This window comes from Neofelis nebulosa, chromosome 2 (assembly GCF_028018385.1).
Source record: "Neofelis nebulosa isolate mNeoNeb1 chromosome 2, mNeoNeb1.pri, whole genome shotgun sequence".
NCBI lineage: Eukaryota > Metazoa > Chordata > Mammalia > Carnivora > Felidae > Neofelis > Neofelis nebulosa.
The window spans coordinates 8,792,664-8,816,678 of NC_080783.1; the positions used below are offsets into that span (position 1 = coordinate 8,792,664).

General features: G+C 53.2%; 1 protein-coding gene across 2 annotated transcripts; it reads right to left on the minus strand.

Annotated features, from left to right (window-relative positions):
- Positions 1–2,571: 2,571 nt before the first annotated feature.
- Positions 2,572–16,261, minus strand: ITM2C (integral membrane protein 2C). Of its 2 annotated transcripts, XM_058701828.1 has the most exons (6): positions 16,040–16,258; positions 8,227–8,367; positions 6,065–6,253; positions 4,964–5,074; positions 4,283–4,433; positions 2,572–3,803 (listed from the first exon to the last, which is right to left on the minus strand). In XM_058701828.1, the coding sequence occupies exons 1-6, from the start codon at positions 16,163–16,165 to the stop codon at positions 3,712–3,714; spliced, it is 810 nt and encodes a 269-aa protein (XP_058557811.1). In that variant the 5' UTR covers positions 16,166–16,258; the 3' UTR covers positions 2,572–3,711. The 2 variants fall into 2 exon arrangements, with proteins under 2 accessions (XP_058557811.1, XP_058557815.1); XM_058701832.1 differs by lacking the exons at positions 2,572–3,803; positions 4,283–4,433 and adding an exon at positions 4,516–4,758 and having other exon boundaries at positions 16,040–16,261.
- Positions 16,262–24,015: the final 7,754 nt, after the last annotated feature.

A 24,015-nucleotide genomic window follows, 5' to 3' on the forward strand; every position in this document is an offset into this window, starting at 1 on the left:
TGAATGCTTCTCCTCACATCTGGAGGTGGTCCACTTCCCCTCCACTTAAGTCAGGGCTGGTTTTGTAACTTGCTTTGACCAACAATGCAATGAACTAATATTCTGGAACTTTGGATTCCACGCCTTATGAGGACTGAAGTCCCTGGCTCCCTCTCTCTGGGAGCTCAGTTGCCAAACTGTAAGAAAGGCCAGGCTATTGCTTGGAGGCCATGCTGAGCCAGGCCAGGATGGGAGTGGCACCTTGGATGCGGAGTCCAGCCAAGCTCTCAGCTGCATGCAAAGCAGGAGTGAGCAGCCAGTGAGAGCTGGTCAAACTCGGCCGTCCCTCGGAACCAGGCCATGAAGTTCTGCGGTGGTTTGTTAGGCAGCAGCAAATGGAGAAGTGAATGCAAGAAAACCAGTGTTATTGGCATCTTTTGTTTCATTAGTTGGCTGGTGGGTTTCCAGAAACACATTGGTCATGATGCTTTATAACTTCCATACCAGTGATTTAAACTTTCTTGAATGTTTATTTATTTTTGAGAGAGAGAGAGAGAGAGAGCACACAAGTGGGGTAGGGGCAGAGAGAGAGGGAGACACAGAATCAGAAGCAGGCTCCAGGCTCCAAGCTGTCCACATGGAGCCCGAGGCCTGGCTTGAACTCACGGAACTGCAAGATCATGACCTGAGCCAAAGTCGGACACTTAACCAACTGAGCCACCCGGGCGCCCCTACATACTAGTGATTTATATACAGCATTTTGTATGTAGTAAATGCTTCACAGTGTAACATATTTAACCAAAAAAAAAAAAACTTAACCTGACGTGCAAAAATGCATCTTCCTAATTTTGATTTGTATTTTCTATGTACGTGCAATTAAACATCTTTTCATGCTTAAGCAATGATCTATTTATATTTCCCTTACTGTGAACTGCCTGTTCATATTCTTTGCCTGTTTATCAATTGGGTTGTTCATTTTTCATGATTTATAAAAATGTTGCCTATCAGGAAAATAGCCCTTTTTAAAGTGTCCTAGGTTTCAAAAACATCTCCCCCAGTACCCCTTAAAAACCTTTTGACTTTGTGGTATATTTTGCTGTCCATATATTCTAGTTTTTCATAGTCCAAGTTGTAATTGGTGGGTATCATACTTAGGTCTTCCCTCCTCTAAGATTCTTCTAAATCATTTAAGTACTTTTATGGCTTCATTTCATACTTAAAAACCTTGGTTTATGCAGAATTAATATTATTACTGGAAAGTAGGATCCAGGTTAATTTTTGTCAAAATGGCTAGCCAGTTGTTCCATTAAAAAAACCCAAAACACAACAACAAAAAAACCCCAGGGGGCACCTGGGTGGCTCAGTTGGCTAAGTGTCCAACTCTTGATTTCAGCTCAGGTCATGACCTCATGGTTCGTGAGTTCGAGGCCACATTGGGCTCTGTGCAGACACTGGAGAGCCTGCCTGGGATTCTTTTTCTCCCCCTCTCCCTCTCAAAATAAATAAACATTAAAACAACAACAACAACAACAACAGGGGTGCCTGGGTGGCATGGTCGGTTAAGCGTCTGACTCTTGATTTTGGCTCGGGTCGTGATGTCATATCACGGTTTGTGAGTTCGAGCCCTGCATCAGGTTCTGTGCTGACGGTGTGGAGCCTGCTTGGGATTCTCTCCCTCTCTCTCTGCCTCTCCCCTTGTGCACACGCACTCTCTCAAAATAAATAACTGCACTTAAAAAAAAACCCCACATGTGCCCCATTAAATATCCTCATATTTAAGACCATTTCCAGACCCTCCACTGAGTCCCGTTGACCTTTTCCTTTGCTGTGTGGAACTCTTTAATTATAGTAGTTTATGATGTTTAATACCTGGAGGCTGTTCTTTCCCCTTATAAGGACTTCCAGACTATTCCCCATGTTTACTTTCCCAAAAGAACCTCGTCAAGTTAAACAATAAATCCTGTCAGCATTTTAATTGTGATTGCATTGCATGCAGATTGACGTCTTCCCAAGATTGCCTTTGAGAACAAGGTGTGTCTGCAAACTTGAGTCATTTATGTCCCTCACAGGTTTATTGAGCCAGACCAGTGGCAAGGATGTAGGCACCCACCCTCACCCCGGTCCCGCTGGGTCCACCCCGCCAAAGTTCCGGGAAGCTCTCCCACCACCTCGTCTGTAGAATGAGACCCTGTGACTCATGCCAACCTCAGCTCGGACCCACCGAGGTGGTTACTAATTGCCCCGAAACTGCGAAGAACACTACATCGTCCTTGTGCTTAAGGACAAGCAATAATGATGTCATCTTCCGTGCAGAACTAAACATGATGGTTTATAGGCACTTAAAAGCAGCCATGACCTTGGGCAAGTTACTTCCGGTCTCCAAGTCTACTCTAGGTCTACTCTTCCTGTAAAATGTGAATCGACCCGGCTCGGCCTGGTGTGAGGACTGAAGGGGACTGAGGGGACACGGATGCCCCTTGGCTGAACCTCTGCTGGCCTCCCCGCCCTCCGCATCCAGGCACCCCCGGCCAGCCTGCGGGATGGGGTGCACCTGCCCGGCGCCCTCCCCTACCCACTGCTCCCAAGTCAACGTCAGAAGTCAAACATTTTTATTGTTCTACAGACACTTCTGAAAAGGGATCTAATTGAGAAAATATACAAAGCATTTAAGACTTTCATCTCCAGAGAGCACCTAAGTCTGGCTGGAGGCGTCGAAGCCTCCTTTTCAAGGCTCAGGGCTGAGAACGGTTAGCATATTGAATGATCAGTAAAAACATGCAAAAGTGAGAAGGAAAAGGGAAAAAAGGCTGCATTCCTCCAAAGCCGGGGGACGGAATTTCAGAACGAGGGGGAGGCAGGGTGCACAAGTACCAGGTGGCTCTCCCTTCCCCCCACATTATCTTCTCAAACAGCTCCAAGCTTGGAGAAAGCAACGAGCCCACCCCCTCGTCTCTGCTCAGCGCTCAGCCCCGCAAGGCCGCCCACCTCGCTCTGTCCCCTTCCTGTGGCCATGGCTGCAGGACCCCACTTGTGCTCCTGGGGGGCCAGGGCGGGGGGCCCTGGCTCCTCCCTTCTTTGGTTCCACTCGGAGAACGATTGTGCTTGACGGACTCATCCCCACCCCTCGCTCCAGGCTCCCATTGGTGGGCTGAAGGCACTGACAGGAGTCCTGGGGGGAGAGCCCCAAGACACCGTCTTCCCTTGTGCTCTGGGCGGGGGGGGGGGGGGGGGGGGGTGGGTCCATCCCTGGGCACATGACCCTACCCTGAGCCCAGGTCTGGGTATCTGGACGCAGGAGGAAATGTGCTGTCCAAGGAACAAGCCTTTTGGGACTTTCCCAACTGTGCAGGTATCTCTGAACCCCATACCACACCCCACCCTGTCCCCTTGCCCAGGACCCCCCACATGCCCGGTTCCTCCGTCTGGCCCTCCCCCTGGGCTGCCAGTGCAGCTGTGGGCTGGCCCCAGCGGACCTGACTTCAGGATGGTGGTCCAGAAACCACCCTGTGGCGCCCTCCTGTCCCCCGGACCTGGGAGCTCGGAAGAGGTGGGGGCCTCAAGAGGTCACGGCTCTGGTACAGGGAGGCGGGCAGGGCTGGAAAGGAACCAGGAGACACGTCACATCTATGGGAAGGTCCAAAGTACAAGCTGAGCGAGGGGAAGGAGGAGGGCCGGAGTGGCCAGAAGGGAAAGAAGGAAGAGGGCAAGGGCGGGGCCTGGGAGGGGAGGCCCTCACACCGCCCCGCAGATGAGGGTCTCCACCACGAAGGTGTTCTCGAAGTGGCGGATGGCATTGCAGTTCTTGGCCCCTCGCTTGTTGATCCCTGAGAGGGAACAGAGAAATCTCAGTGAGGACTGTGTCCCGGCCCAGTGGCGGCTGGGCCGCAAAGGCAATCAGACTGGGATCCTGGGGCGGGGCGGCGGGGGGAAGAGGCAGCCACGGGAGAGACACCCAGACCCACTGAGAGGCAGTGCACTGAAGGGGTGAGAGCCCAGTTCTGCCATCTTCCCTGCTGTGCGACCTCAGGGGTGTTACTGAACCTCTCTGTGCCTCCGTTTCCTCATCTTTCAAAGGGACAGCGAGAATAATGACGGTGGGGATAACTCACACCGTCTCAGAAGGACATAAAGAGTGTAAACCAGGGCCTGGCCCACAGGACGTGCTCAGTCACCATTAGCTGTTACTACTGCTGCTACCGTCTGAGCTCTGGGAGGGCTGCTCTCCAGCCACGGGGCCCGGCACGGCCGGATGACGGTCTAGAGCTCAGGGCAGGGGCCCAGACGGGAGGAGCTGGCCACTCACGCCTCCGGGTAGCCCGGCGCCGCAGCCGGTAGGTGTCCTTCCCACTGCACAGGTGGTAGATGAAGGAGCCCAGGGCCTCCTTGTCGCTGACGTGCTCCGTGACCACCATCTCCTCCTGGATGATGTACGTCTGCGGGAGGTAGGTCCCTCTCTGCGAAGGGAGAAGCCGCAGCGCCGGCTCAGTACCCGGGGCTCTCCTCCCTCGGGGTCCCCTGGCCCACTGTCCGCTCCCCACGTCTCCACGCTGCTCACTCCGGCAGGGTCCCGTCCGCACGCGTCCGCCTCCCCCTACCAGAGGCCCCGGGCCTCGCCCTTCTGACGTCTCCAGGCACCTTCCGTTTGTGACAAGCACTGGTGCCCGCCGTGCCGCACGTGTGGGGGTCTGGTCTCCCACGGGGAGTGCTGCTCGGGGAGGGGGGCGACCCCACCTGTTCCCTGCACTGCTGAAGCGGGGCACGGCCTGGGAGGCTACAAAGCTGGAGAGGGAGCGGAAGCGTGGTGGGGAGAAGAAAAGGAGACGTGTGGACTCTGGGCGTGGGAGAAGGAAGATGGAGAAGGCGGGAACTGATCCGGGGTGCTGGGCCCCGCTGACAGCAACACCCCCGGGCCCCCTGACCCCCACAGCAGGAGGCTCCCTTGCCCCGGGCCTGGCCTCTACGAGGCAGCGGGGCCCCGGCTCACCTTCACATTCATGAGGAGCTCCCAGAAGTTGCGAGGGGGCAGCACGATGGTGGTGTTGAGCTCGATAACATAGCACTTGTCCAGGGAGATGTCATGGTAGGCGGTGAGCCCCTGGGCAGGAGGAGGGGCCCCGTCAGTCCCTGCAGTCGAGGGCCTGGCCTGGGTGGGCTGGGAGGCACCAGCCCTACCACGCCGGTGCGATGCACCCCCGATTCCCGAACACCCGGGCGGGTGCTCCTGGGCTCCTGCTCTTCTCCTAGCCTGTATTTGCGGGGACTTCCGCTTACTACGTGAAAAACACCAACTGTCCAGGGCCTCGGTCATTACAAGGTCATTACAAGATTCTTCTCATGGGATCCCAGAGCTGAGGTTTGGGGAAGCCAGTAATGTTCCAATCGTGCATTCCATCAGACCTCTGAGGTCCCGGCATCCCTGCGGACAGCCAGGACCCTCAGCAGGAGATGCTCCGTCCCTGGCTCTCTGGGGGGTTTCAGCTGTAAGGCTGTCCAGGATACGGAGTGAAGGGATCGTACTGGACAATCCCTAGGAAGCTCTGGGAGGCAAGTTCGGGGGGACAGATAGCTGGAGAGCCTGTGTTTCACGGGCCTCAAAACGGTCACTGGCAACAGAAGCGCGAAGGATGGTTACCTCTGGGGAGGGGGTACTGGCTGGGGCGAGGGGAGGGCACCAGGGAACCTTCCGGAATGCTGGCCGAGGTCCAGATTTGATCCGGGTGGCACTACATGGAGGCCTCGGAGAAAATCCACTAAGCTGTACACATAACGAGCTTGACTGGCGTGCTCTACCTCAACAAAAAGTCACTGCAAAATACCCAATTGAAAGGAACATCGGCCTCGCCATGACAGCCAGCGTCCACACTAGCTCACATTCAGTGAGAAACGCTACCCCTACACAACAGAAGCGAGGTCTTTAAAATCCTGATAAAGCGGACCCGTAGATGTCCGCCAGACATAGTTGCCGTCACAGACGGAGGTACTACGGGCACTTGTATTCTCCTTTCTCACGACCCTTGGTGGAAGGGGGTTCTGGGCCTTTAGGACACCCTTCCACCACTCCTGCCCCGGCCCCGGCCGGCCTCACCCGCTGAAAGTCATGAATGATGTCTGCAGGGTCCCCGCCGCCGAACTGGGGCACGGGCACATTGATGCGTTCATAGTTCTCTTCGAGGTAGATCTTCACGTCCTCCTCCAGCTCCATCCGAGTGCGGACCTGGGAGGACAGGGAGTCCTCGTAGAGAACGCCACAGTGGAAGAAGTTGTCCCGGGCCAGCTGGGCAAGGTGGAGGAAGAGACAGGCAGACCGGTCACACGGCGCCTCCGGCACGGCCACCCCGCCCACCCCACTGCGCCACGACCCCCAAGGCCTGGGCAAGCACGAAGCGTGGGACTAATGAGACCCATTTCACAGGTGGAGAAACTGAGGAACACGGGGAGTCAGGGAGGGTTGAGCGGGATCTGCCAGGTCCCAGGTGAACAACCTCTCTGGCCTTCAGTTTCCCCATCCGTGAAACGAGGTGATCCATCAGGCTTTTTCTGGCCTCTGGGTCCGTGAGCCTGTGACTGAAATGGGATGGATCGGCAGGGATAGGACCCGGCCACCACGTGTCCTCCACAGAGGGACAGACCCCAAGCAAGAGCCTGGAGTGGATGGGGGGGCCCTTAGGGGCAAACACAGGAGCCCCGGATTGAACAGGCTGGGTGCCCAGGAGGGAGGAGAGTCGCTCAGAGAAAATCAGCTGCGTGAAGATTCTGGAGGCATCATTACAGCCAACCCCGTGTGCAACCTCACTCAAGTTCCACCACCTTCCCTGGACACCGGGCCCCACGAGCAACACTGTGCCTCTATCTGCAGAGCAGGCCTAACGGCTCCATCAACAAGGGCAGGGGGGCTGTGTGACCTGACTGAGGCCCAGTGATGTGCCCATGTGCACTTCTCCGGGGCTCCTCCAGATCTGTGTACAGACTCCTGGCCTGTCACGGGCAGAATTCCCCTTTCTGTTGCAGTGTAAGTTCTCCCAGAGCATGAATCATCGCACATGAATCATACTGTCCAGGGCACGGACTCAGAGGCCGCTCTGAGGTTCCCCTAGTCCCCAGCAGTTGGGGTGGGGTGAGAAGCCCCAGGAGGGCACAAGTTGGGGCTGGGGACAGAGGGGACCAGGAGCCAGGCAGGCTCCTAAGGGCCACAGGAAAGGGCCCAGGAGAGGACTCCCATGGGAAAGGGAGAACCGGGAACACGCGGGGAGCTGGCCGTGGAGGGGGAAGATGGGGAGACGGTGGCGGGGGGGAGCCAAAAAAAAAAGGGAAGTCGGCAGGTGTGTGGGAGCTGAGGTTTCTAGGGGAAAGTCACATGGAATACAAAAACTCTTCAGTAATTTCCATCATGGAAAAACTAAGTAACAAAGTGAAAAGCCAATGCTTGAGGGTGGGAGGTCACTTGGGTCACAAATGACTGGCAATTCTCAGCTTCTTTGTCACTCTGAAATTCCCTGTTCAGTGCACTTATGGTTATTCTTTTGAGCTTTAATTTAACTCCCTTGGTGGCAACTGTCTCCCTCCCCAGATCTGGGCTGATCGCAAGGTCACCGTGACCATGACCAGTCCTCCCGCCCAGCTTCATGCCCTCACTTGGCTGTGTGAGTAGATAATGGGGGTGCTGTCACAGGCGGAGGCCACCCCTTACGGGAGGTGGGGATGCATCCGTCCACTATCCGGCTCTCTGCCTTCCTTGTTTTGTGATCCAAGCAAACGTCCAAGGCATGACCCTCGGCCACAGGGTCCAGCTCTAGAGGGATCACAGAGTTCCGATTTCTGCTGGATCTGAGTTTCTGGTGGTAACACTCCAGGGTAACACTGTGGGAAGGGGCGATGGATTCCAGTCCCAGCTCGCCCGCCACTAACTGTGTTCCTGGGAGAGCTCCTGGGTGGCCTCAGGTGTGTCTGAAGACATGGCTAAGGACACTCTACCAGGGTCCGTAGGGGTCAGAAGGCGGGGCTCCAGTTCTGTCTCCGGGACCAGGCAAGAGGCTGGCATGAGCCCAAGGAGGCCCCATGGAGGGAGGATGTGGGTCTTTGGTGCTTGGCTGGGCATTCACTCCCACCTGGGGGCAGGTCACCTGCTGTCCCCCCTCCTCACAAGCCCTAAGGACCTGGCTGTCACCTGCCCATGCTCATTCTCCTGCCAGCTCCTCTCTAAACACTACCTTTCCCCGAGCCCCGTGCCTCCCTCCCGCCTGGCCTCACCTGTGCGAGGAAGAAGTATCTGTAGATGTAGACGGAGGCGAACACGAGGCCCATGAGCAAGACGACCATGCCCATCGACAGGTAGCACACGCCGCCCACAGAGCCCCCCTTCTTGTAGCGGTGGTGGGGGGGGCGCTCCTCCTGTGGACAGCAGTGCTGGGTCAGCCAGATAGATGGTGGTCCCGCACCTCTGGGGACCCTCCCACCCCCTTCCTGGAAGTGAGATCTCACCCTGCCGGCCGGGAGCGAGCCTTGGGAAAAAGGGGAGAGGAGAATGGGGCCGGGGACACACGAGCATCATCTGGAAGGGATGCCCCCCCAGGGTCCTCCCAGCTTCCTCCCAGGTAAAGAGAAACTGAGACCCACATCAAAGCCATACATAACGACCCACTGGGATTAAGGGGGCAGGTTTGGATTATCCATGCCATTAGTACCCTTTATAATGCCAGCTGTGATCACGATATATACTCTTAAACACAGAATGGGGGAAGCACAGATGTGGCCTTAATAACTGCACCAGACCTGGGAACCTATAGGAAATGGGGTGCACTGGGCAGGCTGGGAGCCAGAGAAGGCTTTGGATCCACCCGAAAGCTGGGGTGCACAGAGTGGGCTGGAACTGGGGCAGCGGGAGGTGCCTGCTGGGCTCCCCCCAGAAGCCCATGGCAGGCAGTAGTCACCGGCTGATGGAAACAGAGGCTCCAGGAGGCGCATGGGGTCTGGGCACGGTGCTGGTCTCCCTTGGACCCGGCGGCCCTAAGCCTGCGATCCATGCTGGGCACAGCTCAGCTACGGCCCCACACAGGCACCGGCTGGCAGTGTTAAATAGGCTGTCAGGAGTGAAGCCTGAAGGCTGAAGTCTGGAGGCTCCTGGACAAAACCTGCTCTGGGGAAGCCAGACTTGGGCTCAGAACAGTAGCCACAGGTCTGCCAAGAAGCAGCAAGTTCAACTGACTGAACTTCAGGGCACACGGGTCTGGGCTGGTGGACGAAGGTGTGTGCGTAGATCTCAGTGACACCGCTTTACCCAGAGCACTGGACTGAGAGTCTAAGGATTCAGGCTCTTAATGAGCCTTGGCCATCTCTCTTGTTTGTGCACGTCCTCCCTTGCACCCCTGCCCTAACCCGGGCCCTCACCCACCCTGGGAGATGTTGCAAAAGCCCAGGCCTGTCTCGGCCTCCACTGTCCACCCTTCACACCCTCCTCCATGGTGTCCAGGCACAGTCATGGTGAGGTCAGAGTCCAGGCCCAAGGACTCCCCACCCTCCAGGAGCTGAGGCAGGGTGGGTGAAGGGAAGGAGTTCCAGTCTCCACATAAGCCACAAACTGTCTGCTTAGCCCCTTTTGTGCCAGGTTTCCTGTCTCCCTTTACGCTGGGGGGCTGGGGACACAGTTCAGGTCCAAGTTACCCTGGAGAAGCCCTTATCTCTTAGCCCAGCACAGGGGGCCTGGCCTGGTGGGGGTGAGGCACGGCCTGTTGTGATGCCCAGGCCCCAATCCCTGAGGCCTCCTGGCTTACAGCATACAGGGCACGGGGCCCAGGCCTCAGGGAGTGGAGGGGTAACCATCAGATGGGGCAAATGCCTCCCGCTCTCCCACACACCCTCAAAGCCCAGGAAAAGGACAAAAATACCACGAGGACCCTCCCCCTCACTGGGCACACCCATCACCAGACCAGCTGGTCCCCCGCCTCTGCACCATGGGACAGACACAGGACGGACAGGTGCCCCGGCCCATCTTGTTCCCCAACGCCGCAGTCTGCCCTCGGGGGAGGTCGCCTGGCGTGGGTGGGAGGTCAAACCCATTGTGCCAAACTCACTAGCTGAGCCCCTCTGCAGGCCTGGGGACCCTCCCCAGCCCGGCCCTGCTGCAGGGGTCCTGTGATCCAGACCAGAGAGGTAAATTCATGAGACTTCCCACTTGGCTGGCATCTCCTCCACACGCTTGGGCCCTCTAACCAAGGTCCGACAGGAGCCAGGGGATTATAATGGTTTTGACTTTCAATGGGCTCCCAGGAGCAGCGCAGGATGGGGCAGCCTGACAGCCAAAGTGCCACGAGGCACCCGCCACCCGGGGGCCTCTGTGGAGGAGGGTCGTGGAGTCTCTGCTCTTCCACCGGTGGCAGACCCAGGAGACAGGTCAGGCTGTCGTGCCAGCTGTGGATCCTGCCCCTGGGGCTGGACGGTCACAGACAGTGGGGTGAGTGGTGGCCCCAAGTTGAGAGAGGCCTCAGCGGGGGCTGGGATCCCCCGTGAGGGGAGCATCTCTCAGGAAGTGTGAAGAGGCAGGGATTGAAGGAGACCAGGAACCCGAGAGCCCTTTGTCAAGGATGAAGTGCTAGATAAAAATAGCAGATCTTTATCAGCTGAAACTTTCCTTTTCAGGGCCAATGCCAGGGCCAGCTGTAGAGACTGCACCCTGGCCATGCAGTCAGAAAACCAGAGAAGCCAGCTTGTGAGAACTGCTTTTAAAAAGAACAAAACAAAACAAAGCCAATGGGCCACAAGCGAGAGCCTGAGGGCCTGCTCCACAACGAAGTTCACAGACAAGGAGGCTGGTTTTAGAGCAACCTTTCTAGCCTTTCTGCTTCTGGCTGGGTCAGTGCCTGGGGCACAGCTGCGGCTCTAGGGCTGAGAAGAACGCAGCCTCCAGCAGGCCCCCTGGATACCACTCTCCGTCCCTACTCTGTGGGGGTCACTGTGAAGGTTGAGGATCCCTGGCTGTCCTAGGTGTGTGGGGACATACCCCTCACATGTCTGGGGCTAACACAGAGCTCCCTATCCCACCTTTACTGACAACCCCTAGTGCGTGCCTGAGGCTCAGCTGCCCTGCTCCCCTCCCTAAGCCCACACCCCTCCTGCCTGCAGGGCCCAAACCTCAGAAAATTCAGGGCTGAGCAGCAGGCAGGAAGGGAAAGCAGGACCAGAGCTTGCCAGGAAGCAGACTGGAAGCCATGGATGTCCCTGCTTGGAGACAAAAGGCACTTCAGGCATCAAGCCCCCTCGCCCCCCCCCCCCCCCCCCCCCCCCCCGGCAGGAGAAAGGGCCCCTGAATCCTGCCCCGAAGCTGCCATTGCTTGCCTGGCCCTGAGCTCCACAACGGAGAACCTGGGGACTCCTGGCTGTCCAGCTCACCGGGAAGGACTGTGGAGAAGCTTGCTTCCTGAGACCCCTGAGCTGCTTCGCTTATGCTGGAGACTCAGGAAAATGCTACCCCCCAACCTCCCCCACCCCCGCATGGAGCAGCCAGACATTTGGGGGGGCTTTCACTTGGAAAGTGGAAAAACATTGCATACTGTCTCCAAGGCAACTGGGCTTTCTGAGCAAAGTGCTTTGCTGTGCACTCGTGTGGGGCACGTGAGCCAGCCGTGCGGGGACCTGGAGGGGCCCGGGCCTCCTCTGCCCACGGCACCGAGGCCCGCAATGGCGCTCATTAAATGATTTAGCAAAGCCAGGGCCACAGCGGTCAAGGGGAACCCAGCCAACTGGAGCATTAACTCAGCGGACTCCCATGGCTCCTGGAGATCCCCCCAGCTAGAGCCTCTCAGTAACAATGCCCAAATTAACTGCAAGCAGATTAAACTACAGTCGCAGGCTGCTGGGAGGAGGCTGGCAGGGGAGTCAGAAATGCACTTGCTGTAGCCCAGGCTGACAGCTGGAGAGGGAGGGGTTCCTGCCGGGCCTCCTTGGTATCATTCTTCTTCAGCATCTTTCTTTCCTAGGCTGCAGACCACAGATTCAAGGGCACCAACGTGTGTGTGTGTGTGTGTGTGTGTGTGAGAGAGAGAGAGAGAGAGAGACAGACAGAGAGACAGAGAGACAAAGACAGAGACAGAGAGAGAGAGAGACCTAGTGAAGGTGAGGGGAGTGGGCAAATGCCCACTGTCCACAGGAGCACAGAGAGCTATGTTTTATGTACAAATGCCCATGGGGACTCATGGACTCGCTCTCAGTGGAACCCCATTCCTATCGTGTGGCTCAGTGGCTTGGACACACGCCGGGTGAGTAAGCACAGCGTGGACCCCTGCACCACCCTCTGCTTTGCTTGGCCAGGCTGGGCCCATTCTCTCATCTATTCCGGTCCTGATGGTCAAGATGAGACTCTAGAGAACAAAGGCTCCGAAGGATGAGAAGCAAAGCTGGCTGCTGACAGAGCTCTCCTGGGGGAGAGAGAACTTGGAGAGTGTATGTGTTGAGGGATAGCCAGGCTGTGCTTCCGTGATTTTACCATAAACATTTTTTTTTTCTTCTAAGAGAAACTCATCCTCCCTGGCGGTACTGACAGCCTTGAAACATGCAAGGACCGGCCCAGAAAAGCAAATAGAAAAGAGAGGGAAATAGAGAGGGAAGAGAAAAACCACTGTGGTGTGTGCCCCAGAGCCAAAGCCCCTCTGGGAAGGCCCAGGACAGACCACGAAGGGACCCCCACCCCTGCACGAGATAGGACCAGGAACAGGACCACCTGTCCACAAAGGTCCTTTTTTTCAGCTCAGCGGGCAGGGCCAGCGGGTACTGGGGCACTGGGGCAGGAAGACTCCACGCCCACCAGTACCGCCCTCCAGGCTGGCAGGGGACCCTCCCCCAACCACTCTGGGAGACCCAGCTCCCGCCTGCCAAGGGCCCGAGGCCAGGACTCGGAAAGTGAAATCTGATCCCCAGGTATGCAGCTGGGGGAGGGGGCGACACAGGAGCCATTAATCAAAGGCAAGGCCAAGGAGAAAATTACCCGGGGCTGAGAAGATGATGGTACTAAACATGTCTCTCTCCTCTTGCAGCCCCCCCCCCCACCATTTGCAGCCCCCCAGCCCAGTCCTGTGTGTACACGCCCACACCTGGCTCTGTGTGTGTGTGTGTGTGTGTGTGTGTGTGTGTGTGTACGTGTGCACTCAAGCACAAGCAGATGGACGGGAGAGGGGAGCCAGGCTGAGAGGTGCAGGGCTGGCCAGAGGGTGCTAAGAGGGGGTGCTTCCCGGCCAACCCACTTTCCAAGCTGGCTTCCGGCCAGTTGCCCATCAGCGCAGGCTTCTCATTATCTCAGAGGCGAGCGCCAAGGGGAGGGTGGGCAGCTGGAGGCCCAGCTGGGCCCCCACCCCCATCCCTTCCCGGCCCACTGAGGCACTTCCTTCCAGCAGCAGGTCTGGGGACAGAATCCTCGTTGTATTTCAGTTTTTGCTCAGAAGCAGGGGGAGCCCCGCTGTGGGGGTGCTGCTGAGGTCTCACCCTGGCCCTGTAAGCCTGTACACAGGTGGACATTTTGCTCTAACGGCCACGGGGGAGCTCACTGCTGAGGGCGTTCGCAAACTCATCTGTTCATCAAGCGGTCCTTCTAGGGCTTTAAATCTGGTTTTGGAGTCCAGTTCAGTGGCCAAGGAGGGTCACCCTCAGCCAGAGGAAACCTTCTGCAAAGCTTTCTTCCGCATCCTCATCAGCACGGGGCAAACCTCAAACGCTCTGTCTTGACAAAGCAGATGGCCGGGCCTCCCAGTCTGCCTGCCTGTCCCACCCACCTTCTCCTTCTAATAAATGGTACCCTAATAATGGTGGCACTGTGTCTGAATGCTGGGTGCCTGCTGCGCTTGCTGCCGGAGGCAGGAGAGGGGACTTGAAGAAGTGTGCCCCTTGGCCAGGTGAGGGCACATCGGGCTCAGAGTCGTGAACTCTCTTCCCCACTCCAGTTCCATCAGGCAACTGTCAGAGCCAACAGGCAACATCCAACAGGGCCTCGGGAAGCTGCGATAGTTTACTGCTATGCACTTCTGTCCTAGTGGTGGTGGTGTGTGTGTGGGGGGGGGGGTTAATCCTCCTCCTGGGCCCCCAGTGCTCCTCCTTGCCAATGAAGACAGCTAGGGGACCCGCCCAGCTAACAAGGTTTGGGAGAGGAGGCTGGCTCATCAGGCCCAAGGCCATTCCAAACAGCACCAGGAAGGTGTTGAGATTTCCACTTCACACTGGGTGAGGGGGAAAAGACGATGCCCGATGTCAGAGCCAGAAGCTGGTTGTCAGTTACTGCCAAGGGGATGCTGGCATCTGCCATCTAGCCCGGCACCATCAGGAGGCTGCTGGAGAATGTGCCACTCCGGTGAAATTTGGTGGACCTTCTCAGAGTCTGAATTACATCCTCCTACTGTCTGGCTGGTTTCCCCTTCCGCTTGAAGCCCGTAGCTCTCAGAAGCAGGGTCCTGAATTCCAGGCCTGAGCTGGGCAGCAGGCCCTGGGAGAAGAGAGGGGCCAGCCAGGTCCCATCCCCACTCCCTCCCTGGGCTGGGAGGAGGGGAGGAGGCGGGCTCCTTGGTGAAGGGAGGAAAGAAGCTTGAAGAGACCCTTGCAAACTTTTAAAGCTGCAGACCATGGTCTTCAAATACGGAATGTCCCCTCCCATCTAAACATCGGATAAAGACTGAGTTGCTCTGGTTGGGGGTGCAGAGCAACCCCCCAACCCAGCCCAGGTGGTCCTGGATGATGCAGTGACCACACCAGGGCAGGGGAGCTGGCCTGAGGCTGCTCGGTGCATTTCACACTCAGGGTCTCTGCTGGGGCTGTGACACCCACCTGAGGCCCCTCTCCAGCGTGCCCTCCAGCAGGGCCCAGGTTTCCCCCCCTTCCCCGCAGCCCCCAGAATACTCCAGGCAGGGTTGAGTCTGAGCCACAAAACTTGGGGAGGGATCTTGCCCTGAGGAAGACTCCTCAGAAGCCAGCAGGGGGAAGAGAAGGGGAGTGGACAAAGACGTCGCAAGTCCAGTCTCTACGGGACTGCTTGGCGCGCCCGAAGACCGCCGCAGCCGACGGTTACCGACGGTTACGTGGACACCTTTGCCGGGGCACAATACAGCCTGGCCGGACCAGCTCTCCCTCCCCTCGCCTCCCTGCCCGCCACGCGTCCTGCCCTCTCCGGGTCAGACTCCACGCAGCTCAGACAGTTTTCCACTGGCGGAAATGCCTTCTCTCCCCCAGGCAGGAGGGAAGGGGGAGGAGGGGGAGGACGCCGGAGGGGGCGGGCTGCACCGAGGCCCGCCCCCACAAAGAGCCTCCAGGATGCGGGAGGGCACCGGGGCAGTGGGGGAGCCTCCCGGCGGGATGGAGAGAGCCGCCCAGAACGAGAGCCGGGAGAGGAAGGAAGCCGGGAGCAGGGAGACCCAGACGGCATGGGGTGGGGAAATCAGGGCGCCTGGCCTCATAATTTCGAACCTCGAATCCCAAACGTGCAGCCGGGCCGGTTCTGGCTTATTTCCATTTCTTCACTTTCTTGTCCACCAATTTAGGTGCAGACCAGCAGCACATTCCCCGCCCCCCACAGCATCCCCCCCATTAGGGACGAAATCAATGGCCCCTCCTCCTTCGTTGGCACCAGACTCTCCCCTCCCCCCCCCCCGCCCCGCCATTCCCTACCAATCATGACCCACCCCCAGTTTGGGGAAACCCAGTCCAACCCCTCTCCCATCCCCCACCGGGGGACTCGACTCTCTCGGCCCCTCCTCCTTGATTAGAACCAGACGCATACCCCCCACCAACATTCCTCCAACTTATTTCTACCAGCCCCTTCCCCTGTCTTGGGGCCAGCCGCCTAGCCCCTCCACTTTTGGAAGAGACCTCGAGCGTTTCCCTCCTTGGGGACCTGTGACTCGGACCCCTCCCACTCTTCGGACTTTTGCTTTCGGTTGCCGTTTTAAGAGAGGACCCAAGCCCCCTCCCCACTCTGGGATGAATGGCCCACTGCGGACCCTCACTCCACTCCGATCACGGCTCCCGGACCCCGATGCACCTAGAGCAGTTCCCGGGGCCGGCGGGGCGCGCCTCGACCCCCGGCCCCTCTTACCCGAGCCGGCGTCAGCAGGATTTCAGCGGCCGGGGCCCGAGCCGCGGCCGACGCCGAGGCCGAAGCCTTGTCGGCCTTGTCGCCCTTGATGCCGGCCACGGCGGGCTGGAAGCTGATCTTCACCATGGCTGCGCCCGGCCGCGCGTCCGCCCTGCAGCCTCTGCCCGTGCAGCCTCTATCGGTGCAGCCGCCTCTCCGCGCTCCGCAGGCACCGGAAGTTTGGACGGTGTTCGCGTCCCTCCCCCTAGCCCCGCCCCCAGTCCGCCCCGCCCCGCCCCGCCCCCCACAGGAGGGTCTTGGCGCTGGCCGCGCCTGCGCCCCCTTCCAGCCCCTGGGGCGCGCAGTGACCCCTGCCGGGCGCTCTGCTCCTTTCGAGGGAGGGCTGAGGTTTACTCACACACTCGCTCATTCACTCACTCACTCACTCCATTCATCCATCCATCCAATCACCAATGGACTAAGCCCCTCTCGCAGACTTTTTCCTTCTAGCTTCCTCTCCGAGACCAGCATCCCCGTAACACAGCCTTTGTTAAAAGAATGTTTGCCCAGCAAATGCGCCTTCTACACAAATGCCCCGTCTCTCCTGCTCCCTTTCATACCGTCCTCTTTGGAAACACTGACTGCCCCTACTGCACCTGTCCCCACTGCTCCCCACCTGTCCTGACCCAGGAGGAGGCTTCAAGGCCAGGTGTCCAACTGCTTGCCTGCATCCTGCATCCATCCACGTCTCTTTTCATTCTCCATCATCCTTTTTCCTTCATTTTTCATTCCTGTAGAACCTTCCTGAGGGGCTCTGGGGATGCGTGCTAAAGATGCTGGGAGTAGAGAAAGAAGGGCAGCCTGCAGCGTCGGTTAGTGAGTGCCAAGCCCTGTTGCCCATTTCTCCCCTATCCAGAAGGATCTAGTGTGGTGGGAGGATGGGCGGGGCGGGTGTCTGGAGGCTTGGGTCCCAGACAAGACTGCCCCTGCAAAGCCTCACTGGTATTGTGTAAGACCAGGGGCTTGTGTTACTGGAGCATCTCTTGTCCCCCCAACCCTGGATCTTTCCTTACTGTTCCTGGACCAGACTGGACTGGAGACAACACCCAGCAACACACACACACACACACACACACACACACACACACACACACACACAGCCTTGGGCTGAACACTGGCTTTTGGCTCTGCAGTTGGGGTGATAGGGGAAGTTAGAGGAGTCTGAAAGCTTGCTGAGGACAGTCTGAAGCCCTCCACTGACCTGTCCTACCTGTCAGGTCTTGAGTGGCTGTGTTGAGCCCTGGGTACCCACATCCCAGACTCCACCATCCTGGTCCAGGTCTTGGATGAATTTATCAGACTTGAGGACAAACATGTTAAGAAGGAAGGTTGAACTGATGCTAAGGCCACTGTCCTGGGGAACTGGGAGAGGGAAAGGGAAGGTGGAAGAAGATAATTTGGAGACAAATTTGGTTTGGACAAGAGCCAGAGAGGAACGGGCTGTGGACTCTTGTTAACCAACTCTAAGAACTCCTAGATGAATCTTGGTGTTTGAAGAAGTTAAGTCCCAACCCTTGGTTAGATTCCCACTCAGCATCCCCAACATACATTCCTCCATTCAGAAAGTGTTTTTCAGGGAGCCTGGTTGGCTCAGTAGGTTGAACAACCAACTCTTGATTTTGGCTCAGGTCACGATGCCAGGATTGTGGGATCGGGTTCTGTGCTGAGCATGGAACCTGTTTGAGATTCTCATTCTCTCTCTCTCTCTCTTTCCCTCTGCCCCTCTCCCCAATTCACACTCTCTTTCTAAAAATTAAAATAATAATAATAATAATAATAAAATAAAAAAAAGAAAGTTTCCTAAGTGCCCCTGCGTATCAAGCATTATATTAATCCCTGTGACAGAAAACAGAAAGCCCTAAGATGCAACTTTGCAACCAAGGACCTAATCACATTAAACCTTCCACCTGCCAAATTCTCACAATGTTTATGAAATTTACCCATACTTTGTTCTTTTTTTTGTTGCTGAGTAATATTCCATTTTGTTAGCAGACTGCAGTCGTCTATCCAAATTCCTGGTTATGGATATTTGGGTTGCTTTCCATCATTGGCTATAATGAATAAAGGTGCTGTGAACATTTGTGTACACGGCACTTTTGGTTGACATTTATTGTCACTTGTCTTGAATAAAGAACATCACAAAGGGTGAGGTGGGAATGGTCCACTCCAGCAGGCAGGCATATTTTATCACATGACATTGTTTAGAAATAATATAAAGTGAGCCAAGTTTAGTTGGTTTCATCTTATTATTGTTTTTAAATTCTCTACAGATATTGCACCCCCTTGCGGCCTGACCTGGGCCAGACCAGTCACACGGCCCTGCCCCCACCTTGGTATCCTACTGCCTAGGAATGGGATTGTATCACTTTACACTTCCACCAGCAAGGTATGAGAGTTCCAGTGGCTCCACAATTTCACCAACATTTGGTGCTGTCAGCCGGTCTAATTTTAGCAATTTTAGTTGATATAACAAGTTATATCTTATTGTGATTTTGATTTGCCTTTCCCTGATGACGAATGATGTTGAGTATGTTTTCTTACGGTATTGATCCTTTGTATAACTTCTTTTGTGAACTGTCTGCTGAAGTCTTTCGGTCATTTTAGAAGTTGGATTATCTTTTTTATGATTGATTCGTAGGAGTTCATTGTATATTCTGAAGACAAGTCCTTCGGCATATATATTTATTGTGAATATTTCCTCCCAGATTGTGGCTGGTCTTTTCGTTTTCTTAACTTTGTCTTACGGCGAGCAGAAGTTTATAGTTTTGATACAGTTCAATGTATCGGTTTTTAATTTTATGGTTAGCACTTTCAGGGTTTTGGCTAAAAACTCGTTGTCCACCCTGAAATTGTGAAGATATTTGAGTATGTTTTCTTCTAGGAACTTTGTAGATTTAGGCTTTACATATAAGTCTATGATCTATTTTTAGTTGTTTTTTTGTGTATAGGAGTAGAGGTTTTGTTTTGTTTTGTTTTCTATACAGTTGTCTAGATGTTCCAGGATCGTTCATTTAAGAAACTCCTTTTTCTATTGGATTGCCCTTGGCACTTTTTTCAAAATCAGTTGACACTTTATATATTGGCTTATTTCTGCACTCTGTTCTGTTACGTTCCTCTATTTTTTTTTTCTATCCTTATGCTACTTCACATTATCTTAACTGTAGATCTCTATTAAGTCTTAAATCAGGTGGTGTAAATCTTTTTCTTCTTTTTCAAGATAATTCTGGCCCTTCTAGATCCATACAGCCTTAGAATTGGCTTATCAATTTCTACAAAACAAAACCTGTTAAATATAAATTGGGTTTGAGTTGAATCTAGAGAGCAATTTGGGGAAAACTGAGGTCTTAACAGTATTGAATTTAAGCCCATGAACGTGGTAGATCTCCTTTTTTTTTTTTAATTTTTTTTTTAACGTTTATTTATTTTTGAGACAGAGAGAGACACAGCATGAACGGGGGAGGGGCAGAGAGAGAGGGAGACACAGAATCGGAAGCAAGCTCCAGGCTCTGAGCCATCATCCCAGAGCCTGACACGGGGCTCGAACTCGCGGACCGCGAGATCATGACCTGAGCTGAAGTCGGACGCTTAACCGACTGAGCCACCCAGGCGCCCCAAGATCTCCTTTTTTTTTTTTTTAGCTCTTTAATTCCTCTCACCAATATTTTGTAGGTTTCAGTGCAGAGGTTTTGCATATTTTTTGATGGAGTTATTCCTAAGTGTTTTATGTTTTTGATGTTATTGCACTTACCATTTATGTTATTTTCAAATTCTTTACTGGTAGTATATAGGCATACAATTGATTTTGGAAAATTAATCTTATATTTTGCAAATTTAATCTATTTCTTTGTCACGGTATTTTTATAGATTCCTCGGGTTTTCTAAAATATAATCATGTCATCTGAGAACAAAGACAGTTTTACTCTTTTTCTCAATCTTTGTGCCTTTTTTCCCCTAGCCATATTGGTTAGGACTCGAGTACAATGTTGAATAAAAATGGTGACAGTAGACATCTTCACCTCGTTTCTGTCTTAGGAGGGAAAATGTTCATTATTTCACCAGGAATGTAATTTAGTTATAGGTTTTGCATAGATGTCCTTTGTATTAGTTTCCTAGGGCTGACATACAGGCTGACATCGCAACTTGGGTGGCTTAAAACAAGAAATTTATTGTTTAAAGTTTCTGGAAGCTCTAAAGTTCAAAATCATGGTTTCAGTAGGGTTATGCTCCCTCTTCCACTTATAGGGGAGAATCCTTCCTTGCCTCTTCTAGCTTCTGGTATTTGTTGGCAACCTTGGCATTATTGACTTACAGACACATCACCCCAATCTTTGCCTCCATCATCACATGGCTCGCTTCTGCCTGTGTCTCTGTTTTCACATGGCATTTTCCTCTTTTTATAATAACACCAGTCATGTTGGATTAGAGCCCACAATAATGACCTCATCTTAACTTTCTTATATCTGAAAAGACCCTATATCCAAATATGGTCACATGTACAGGGTGTTAGAATTTCAACATATCTTTTTGGAGGACACAATTCAACCTGTAACATCCTTAATAAGACTGAGCAAATTCTCTTTTTTTCCTAGTTTGCGGAGAGTTTTAATCATGAATGGGTATTACGTTCGGTCAAATATATTATCTTCACCATATGGGTTTTGTCTCTTATTATGAATTTACTAATTGATTCTTGAATATCAAAAAAGTCTTGCATTCCTGGAATAAACCTCACCTGTATTGATCTTTTTATACATTACTGGAGTCAATTGGTTGATATTTCATTAAGTTTTTTGTTTGTTTTGTTTTCATCTATGTTCATGAGGGCGATCAGTCTCTCTTTTTTGTAATGCCGGTTCTTGGTATCAGGGTTATGCTGACGTCATAAAATAAGTTAGGGAATTTCCCGGCCTCTGTTTTTTTTTTGTTGTTTTGTTTTGTTTTCTGAGAAAGTTTGAGATTGATGTTATTTCTTCTTTAAAATGTTTGATGTAATTCACCAATAAAGGCATGGGGATCCAGCATCTTTATTATGGGTGGGCATTTGATTATGAATTCATTTTCTTTAAGAAACATGGGGCTATTCAGATTTTCTATTTCTTCTTAGTCAGTTTTAGTAAATTGTGTCTTGGAAGGAATTTACCCATGCCATCTAAATCATCAAGGTGGTGACATTTTGAGTGGAGAGGTCAGTGTGGAAGTTTGGGACCTCAGCAGGCCAGAAGAGAGAACTCTAGACCAAGGCCTTTGCCTGGGCTCTTTCAGCACACTACAGAGAGAATACAATAAAGCTGGCCTGGTGATCACGTGCCATTTGTGAAGGAAGAACAGGTGAAACATTCTTGGGAGTGGATTCACCACCAGAAAATTCTCATAAGGGAGCAGTGAGGTGCATGTAAGTTTGGCTTAAAGTTGTAGGAGCCTGGACACCCCCCTCCCCAAATTTTAATCTACTCAGATCACTGGTTCTCAAAGTGTGTTTTGGGGACACCTGGGCATGTCCACAACTCTTTGTGAGGATGTGGAGGCCAAAGCTATTTTTCTAATAACACTAAGATGTTATTTGCCTTTTTCAACCTCATTCTCTCATGAGAGTACAGTGGAGTAATTGAGAGGTTATATGACATGTGGTGTCATAACAGATTGGAAGCAGAAGCAAGTAGGAGAACGCAGCTCTCTCCTCTGAAGCTAGATATTAAAGATATTTGCAAAAAAGTAAAAGGCTCCACTGCTCGTCCGATTTTTTTTTTGCTTTGAAAAACAGTTTTTAAAAATCAAAATGTTATATATATTAACATGTAATAGGTTTGTGCTGTTACTTTTATATGACTTGATAAATATCCCATATATGTCTCAGTTTTAATTTTCAATATGTTAAATACCATTAAATGTATATCCCACATAAACAAAAGATCTTTAGGCTCCTTGATGTTTTTAAGAGTTTAAAGGGGTCTTGAGTCCAAAAAATTTGAGAACTGCTGATTTAGACAGTTTTTTTTGGGGGGGGGGAGAGGAATACATTTTATGGAAGTATAATACATATACAGAAATGTTCTTAGATTATAAGCGTGCAGCTCAAGGAATATTCACAAACCAAACCAAAACGGAAATATTCACACGCATGTAACTAGCAGCGACAGAAACAGAACATGAACATTCCCCTTTGTCCCCACTCCGGACCCAAGAGTAACCATTATTTCCCTGCCCAGTGAGGAGCCTTGTCTATTGAAAAAAAAATTTACCTACACATGAATCTCACAGTATGTGCTCTCTTCTACCCAGCATCTTAAGAAAAAAATTTTTTTAATGTTTATTCATTTTTGAGAGATGGAGAGACTGAGCATGAGTGCGGGAGGGACAGAGAGAGAAGGAGACACAGAATCCCAAGCAGGCTCCAGGCTCCAAACTGTCGCGGAGCCTGACACGAGGCCCGAACCCCCGGACCACGAGATCATGACCTGACCTGAAGTCAGATGCTTAACGGACTGAGCCCCCCAGGCGCCCCACCCTCTGGCATCTTTAAGGTCACGACCGTGAGGGTGGCCCGCGGGGAGGGTGCTGGGGGCTGGCTCAGCCTTGAGCGCACCCCCATGTGCTCATCCGCTCTCCTGCTGGTAGACCCTTGCGTTGTCTCCAGGGTGGGGCTCTTACCAACAGAGCTTCTGTGCACATTCTTACAGCGTCCTCCGGGAACGTTCCACCCGTTACTGTTGGGTACATACTGGGGGCCGGGTTTCCTTTTTAGTGTGTCGTCGTCAGGCCACAGACCGGAAGGTGAGACTTTCACGGCAGCGAGCGCGTTCCACCAGAGCCACCCTGGCCGAGGGGGGGGGGGGGGGGGGCGGGATACAAAGCTCTCGGTTATCCACTTGGAATCTTCCGCCAGCCCTTTCTTTTATCCTCGTGCCACACCCAGGGCCGTCGGTGTGACCCGCAAAGCTGGATCGGTGCCGTGAAAGCATTTTGGTGGAAAGTGTCACTTTGGAAGAGAGGTGGGATGGCGACTGGGCTGCGGCCATACAGCCCTTGGGACTGAATCTCCACCCCCACCCCTTGCTAACTCCAGGGGCTTCTCACTCTCTCCAGGTCTTGGGAGCGCAGGGACAGGGGACTCTCCCGCAGTGACCCCACTAAAAAGGCTTCCTGCAAACTGTCACATCAACCTAGCAGCTTTGGCACAGGCCGTCGGCGCTGGGATGGGCGAGACATTCCCTTCAAGAGAGCGAAACCACAAACGTCACATTCCTAGGAATAAACTTGATGACCTGTGTAGAGAAAGGCACAACGTTTTCCTGAAGGCAGAAAGCGTAAGAAGAACGGAGAGGCGAACCGAACGGTATTCCTGGACGGGAAGATGACGAAAATGTTGATTCCCCTCCAAATCGAAGCAAATCCAATTAAAATCCTAACAGCCTTTTGCAGACAAGTAGAAATACTATTCTCAAATTGGTCATTGCAATCGCCAAGAACTTTAAAAGAAAGAAAAAATGACTACAGTTTCAACCTAACAAATGGTGTGCTGAAATTTAGAAGAAGAAGATACTGGTGTGGAGAATTTTCTAACTACACGAGGCAAGAAATCGTGATGGAAATTTTGATATATTTACATATATGAAAATACCATGTATGAAACAGAGAGGCGGATGTCAAATGGGAAACGTTCTGGTTATTTCCAGAACTAGTCAGAGGAGCGTGCGTTGGGTGTAGAGATTACTAAAAAAAAAGTAAACCAAACCTCAACAAATTAATAATACAAGAAATGAAGATGAAGTAAATGACTTAAGTATGGACACCAAGAACCGAGGGAGGGAACAGCAAAACAAATCCGACGAGAAGAAAGGAAATGAATTAATGAAAAAATGGAAAAATGGAAGAACTGGTAAGTATATATATTGTTTTCTTTTTTCTGAACTCTCCCCCCCCCCCCCCCCCCCGCTTTA